This window comes from Theropithecus gelada, chromosome 10 (assembly GCF_003255815.1).
Source record: "Theropithecus gelada isolate Dixy chromosome 10, Tgel_1.0, whole genome shotgun sequence".
Taxonomy (NCBI): Eukaryota; Metazoa; Chordata; class Mammalia; order Primates; family Cercopithecidae; genus Theropithecus; species Theropithecus gelada.
This window is the reverse complement of record NC_037678.1, coordinates 64496313-64502312: the sequence shown is the minus strand read 5'-3', so window position 1 is coordinate 64502312 and position 6000 is coordinate 64496313. Positions and strand designations below refer to the sequence as shown.

Below are 6000 nucleotides of genomic sequence, written 5' to 3'. Positions count from 1 at the left end.
GAGGGAGGGAGGGAGGGAGGGAGGGAGGGAGGGAGGGAAGGAAAGAAGGAAGGAAGGAGAAAAAAGAAAAAAGAGTCAAACCAATTTTAAAAAAGTGTCTTAATAACTGAATTGAGCCCTTTTGTGGAATATAGAACTCTTTTCCGAAATGAATAATCCTCTACCACTGTCGCTCAACATGTTTGCTCCTGTTTCTAAGGAATTGCTTAAGATGGAGTATAGCCTACGGGGCCATTGCTATACGTAGGCTACCAATTAAAACACACACACACGAGCCTGCTGGGCTGGGAAAACCAGATGCTTATCTTCAAGGCCATGTTAAAGACTCTGAGGGCACATACCCTCTGGGTATTTGTAGGTGTGGGTGATATCCTCCCGCTCGTCTCGGCCCACACTCTTAGTGCTAATCTTCAGCCCAACGGTCAGGGAACGGTTGATGGATTTGCTCACGGACCCGTCGTCTTGCTGGATCCAGTCTACCACGTCGGCATTGACCTCCGCAAAGACAAAGGGCGCATCGTACTTGGTGCTCAGGTCGCCCTCCTTGATGGCACGAACTGGAACTGGGCCACAGCAGTACGTCCCTGGCAGGGGTAGAAAGGGGAAGGGATGGGCCTGGGTAAAGTTTGGGAGGTATCCTCTAAAACCCTCTACAATTCAACCACATGTAGCCAAAAGCCTCAGGACCACGCAGCCCTCTGACGGAAGGACTCCACTTCTAGGAGGGCACCACAGGGCAAGGGTTCAGAACAGGGGCTCTGGAGCACGGCTTTTAAGTTTCAAATCCCAGCTCAGCCTCTTGTTAGCTGGGTGACTTTGGGCCAGTCACTAACTTCTCGAAGTGGCAGTTTCATGTGGAGACAAGATCTGGGCCCACCTAACGAGCATTCATGAATTATAGATGTAAAACTCATAGCCTATACTAAATGCTATGCAAGTATTTGATAAATAAAATGGAAATGTATCCCAGACATCCTAAGGAAATTACGGAGCCAAGGGCAGGCAACACGTTAGCAAGGAGGACATCTGTCTCGTTTCCTGCTTGTACTAAGAGTGGAGCTCAGTGCCCCGCATGGGGCCGGTCCCAGGGCGTGTGTGTTCTCCAAGTGAATACGGGTGCCTGATGTTTATGTCAGTGTGGTTGATAACCACCCCACACTGTCCGCAGACTTCCAGTGCTGAGGACCAGAGGCTGAGGACTAGAGGCAGTCTAGCACGGCCATGTGATGGGCGACGGTCACATTAAATAAAAATTCAAATCACAGAAAACTATCTGCTGGAGAAATGCTAATGCTTTATTCAGAAGTAGACAGAGCTGGGGAAAAATGCTCCAAGTTTAAGCCGCTGGAGGTCTTCAACTAGAGCCCACGGATCCACCAAGGCACTACCCACAGAATTCAGGGGTCTATGAACTCTATGATGGGGAAAAAAGGGTATCTTTGTTTTCACTATAGGACTTCCTTCAGTGGCAAAAGCAGGAAACAACCGTAACAGCCTGAGGAGCACTTAGGACTTGTCACTCATAAGAACCACAGGTGTGGTCATTGCAACCTTACAGCTGTCACAGATGGCAGGAAATTAATTTATGCTCATAAATTATCTCTACAACTATATTATGGAACTTACTGACTCTACTGCTAGATCTTGTTCTATAAAGAAGCATATATTATTATATCATAAATTTGGTTTTTAAAACTTGTGATAACTGTATTTTAATGTAATTGGTTTTCTTTGTAACGCTATGTATTATATTTTATGCATTTAAAAATATTGCTAGAAAGTGTCCATATGCATCACAAAATTTTGCCTCAGTGTACGCTCTCTTTCAGACACACAGGTGCTCTATATATGTGTGTGTGTTTATATATGTATGTATATAAACACACACATATACACCCGCACACAAATATACAATTTGAAATCAGGGGAAGCTTGTGTGAATGTTAATGCTGCTTATTTTAGTGGGGGGGACAAAGATGCTATTTGATTTTTTTCTTCGTGCTTCTCTGTATTTCCTGCTTTCCGCGATGCATGTGAATTACTTTTGAGATTATCAAGAAGTGTGTTATTAAGATGTAAGTGAGGTCCCCCAACCTTGTGTGGACCCATCAGTGGTCTCCGGGTGAGCTCCTAGCTCTGCCGCCCTCCAGCTGAGTCACTTTAACTCTCCAAGCCTCAGCTTCCCCATCTGTTTGACGCGACAGTGCCCGCCCACGCACCTTCGCTCTTCTCCTGGGGCGTTGGGTCCAGGGCCTGCCAGCCCTCGTACCCCGGCTGCAGGTCCGGCCTGGTCATCCATGACTCCACCCAGCAGTGGAAGTTCCTGGGGGGATGGGGGGAGGTGGGAATGAAGCAGAACCTGAGCAACATTTATCGCCACCTCCCACGGGCAGACCACCCATTCATGTCCCCAGATGCACACTCACCTCATCCCAAACTGAGCCCAGCACGTTTCCCCACTGCCCTGTACTTCTTCCCACAGGGGCCCATCTCACAGCACCCTCTCTAGCCAGACGCCCACTCCTACACCTCAGAGCCCTTCTCAACGCCTCTCCCCTCCTTGCCCCTCTCAGTTGCCCTTTTGACCTCCTAATTTCTTGACTCTGTCCCTTCTCTTCTGTCCATTCAGGGCTTATCACTCTCCACCTGGGCCATGCCCCAGCCCCCTGCCCATCTCTTCCCCTCTAGCCCTCCTGGCATCTGTCAGCCCCACCCTCTGCCACTCTGAAGCCTTGAGTGACAACCTGTTGCTTTCGGAATCAAGCCTGGCCTCCCTAATGTGGCATTCCAGACTCCCGACAACATTTGCTGCATGATTCTCCCTGAGGCCCCATCGTGTATGTGGTTGCCTTTCCCTGTAGGCCTTGGCTCCTGCTGTCCTTCCCCAAGCCTGCTCAAATACTGCTCGACTTCTAAAGTCCAATTCAAATGTGACCTCCTCCAAGAAGCCCTCCCAGGTTTCCTCTCCACGGGGCCCTCCCTACTGGGCTCCGATCCCACCCTGGCCCCCACCTCACCAGATCATCTCGCTCTTGTCACCCTGGATCTCCCCAAACTCATTGCGGAAGTACTCGATGAGAAGGTTGCTGTTCTGGTCATGGGCTGAGTTGTAGTTGGTCACGACGCGGGTGGGGATGCCCAGGCACCTCAGCACTGTTGGAGAGGAGTGGAAAGCGGGCTGAGGGGACAGGCTGGCCCTGCAGACATCCACCCTGCTCTGGGCCTCCACCTGCCCATCTGCATTCCAGGGAACACTGTACCTGCTGTCCGAGTGGTGAGAACATGAGCCAGCCCTTCTTGTCTGGACAATGGCACCCATCTCTCTGGTCGCCCCATGTCCATTCTATGCCCCTCACATCACAGTTGCCAGGAGACTCTAAAATACAAACCTGGGCCGGGCGTGGTGGCTCACGCCTATAATCCCAGCACTTTGGGAGGCGGAGGCGGGCCTGGGGTCAGGAGTTCGAGACCAGCCTGGCCAACATGGTGAAACCCCATCTCTACTAAAAATACAAAAATTAGCTGGGCGTGGTGGTGCATGCCTGTAACCCCAGCTACTCAGGAGGAGGCTGAGGCAGAAGAATTGCTTGAACCTGGGAGGCGGAGGTTGCGGTGAGCCGAGACTGCACCACTGCACTCCAGCCTGGGCGACAGAGCGAGACTCCATCTCAAAGTAAAATAAAATACAAATCTGATGTCAACACTCCTCTGATCAATTGTTCATGGCTCCCCATGGCCCTTGAGGTCAAGGCCAGAGCCCTAGCCACAGCCCTTGGCCCTGCAGGGTCTGGCCCCTGACACCCTCCTCGCACACTGTGCTCCACCACACTGGCCTCCAGCATGCTGTGCCTCTGCCAGCTTCAGGGCATTGGTGTTTGCCATTCCCTCTGCCTGGAAGGCTGCCTGCCAGGTTCAGGTTGCCTGATCATTTGCATTCATAGCACGGCTGGAGATGCGTCATCCTTTCCAGTGTACTGGCATGTGAGGGATTCTTTAATTAGCCCTCCAAGGACGGTGAGGGATCTGTCTTAAGTTAGATCCTGGAGCCCAGCACAAGCCTGTCATTGACTATTTTGTCAAACGGGATGAAGGAGTGGAGGAAGGAGAGAGGAAAGGAAAGAGGGAGGGAGGGAAGGAGTGATTGAATAACTGACTCTCCCCAAGATAGGGTCTTAAAGACTCAAACAGCAGAACAGGCAGAGAAAGGGACAGAGGTCGGGAGACCCAGCTGCTTCCAGCTGTGTGACCTGGGACCAGTCCTTCACCTCTCTGGGCCTTGGTTCCATCTCTGTGTGTATTAGTGATGCCACTGGGGACTCATCATCATTCCCAATGTACGAGAACACGGATGCATGTGGCCCTATAAGCAGGTCGCAGCACAGGCCAGGGTCCTCAGACTTGTCAGGAGGGAGGGCCCTGCATTCCTGCCAAGGCCCTGTTTGCTGGGAAAGGGGCTGATGTTGCAATGACACGTTAAACAGAGACAGGACATTGACTAATCTGCAAGCTGAGCTCAGCTCGGAGAGGCGAGGAGCACAGGGGAGGGAGTAAAACCCTAGCGTGGATCTCACCTACACGGCCCGCTGGGTGCTCCTGGCAGACGGAATTATGGGTGCTTTTACTCTCTCATTTTAAAAATGTGCTTTTTATGTGTCTTGTAAAAGTAACAGATTCACAGAAAAAGTATCTTAAAAATGAAGAGAAACAAGATGATGTAATGTAATCTGTGGGACTTTTGTTTTACTTCTAGCTTTGATTGAAGTTGAGTCTGGGAGAGGGGGAGAAGTGATATGACTTTTGCCCTGGGGCGACCATCGATGGGCCAGGGTAAGAGCTTACCAGTTGGCCCTGGATTCCTGCCAGGAGACTTGTAGGAGCTGGGAGGAAGGAGGAAGGAACAGCTATGACCTCCCCCTCTTGCCTGGTTTCTGTCCCCGTGAGGCCTGGGCGGAGCTCAGCCCTAAGGCTGCCCTAAGGCTGCCCTCAGCGAAGGCTGGTGTCCTAACCACAGCTCTTATCCCACCATGCAACGGGCCTGAGTACACACCAGAGGACGGGGGAGGCCTGTCTCTGCTGTCCAGGGAGCCAAGCGCCACTCTTCCCCCAGGGATGGTGTCCTGGGAGGCCTCCTCATCACGGTCTAACAGGAGGCTGCCCCAGCACTGTGCACACCTGGATCAGAGCCTGACCCTGCCGCTCACCAGCTGTGTGACCTTGGGCAAGCCCCTGCCCTCTCTGAGCCTCCATTTCCTCCTCAGTAAGAGAAGTGAATAATAGCAGCTTGTGGGGATTTGCGGTGATTCAGAGAGAGGCCGCAGGTGTGGGCAGAGCCTCATCTGCTCATTCCCAGAGCAAGCACTGAGGGGGTGCCTGGGAACAGCACAGTGCGTCACGGTGCCCGTTATGGCAAACGTCGTCCATCAGTGCTGGCTGATTCATTGACATCGAGGAAGTGCAGTGAGGGATCCGGCTGAGAAAGCTGGAACCCCAGGCTCCCCTGGAAATCCCCAAACCCAAGGCTAACCAGAGCCAGAGACTGTGCGAAGTGATCTCGCCCTGGTATGAAGAGCTTCCTATGAATGAGATCAGTCACTACTGTCTCCACTTTACAGATGAGGAAACTGAGGCTTGGAGGCATCAATTCTCTTGCCCAAGTCCACCCAGGGGTTAGAGGCAGAGGTGGATTCAAACCCTGGCGGTCCAGCTCCAGAGTTCACGGGCCAATTCACCACTGGTTCTTCACACGAACTCTACAGCCACGGTGGTCAGACAGCCCTTTTCTTGGCCAAGTTTTCCCTGGCTCCATCCTACACAGCCTGGGAAGAGGCTGCAGGGACCGGAACACAGCCCTGCAGTGGGCAGCGGAGGGCAGGATCTGCTGCTAAACGTTCAGGCGGCCACAGCCCAGGGTGACCAGGGTGACCAGGGTTTCTGCGGGTGAGCCTGGGGACCCAGGCCTTGGATTGTGGGTTTTCTCCAGGAAAACCCATGGGCTTCTTT

The 6000-nt window shown here is 52.4% G+C and overlaps 1 protein-coding gene across 3 annotated transcripts in view; it reads right to left on the bottom strand.

Annotated features, from left to right (window-relative positions):
* TGM2 (transglutaminase 2) overlaps positions 1 to 6000 on the bottom strand; it is a 39830-nt gene that overhangs the window by 12184 nt on the left and 21646 nt on the right. For all 3 annotated transcript variants that reach the window (XM_025398318.1, XM_025398320.1, XM_025398319.1), the window contains 3 exons: positions 3018 to 3153; positions 2220 to 2323; positions 342 to 584 (listed from right to left, as the gene is read on the bottom strand). In XM_025398318.1, the coding sequence (XP_025254103.1) occupies positions 342 to 584; positions 2220 to 2323; positions 3018 to 3153 (483 nt within the window). The remainder of the gene's footprint in view (positions 1 to 341; positions 585 to 2219; positions 2324 to 3017; positions 3154 to 6000) is intronic.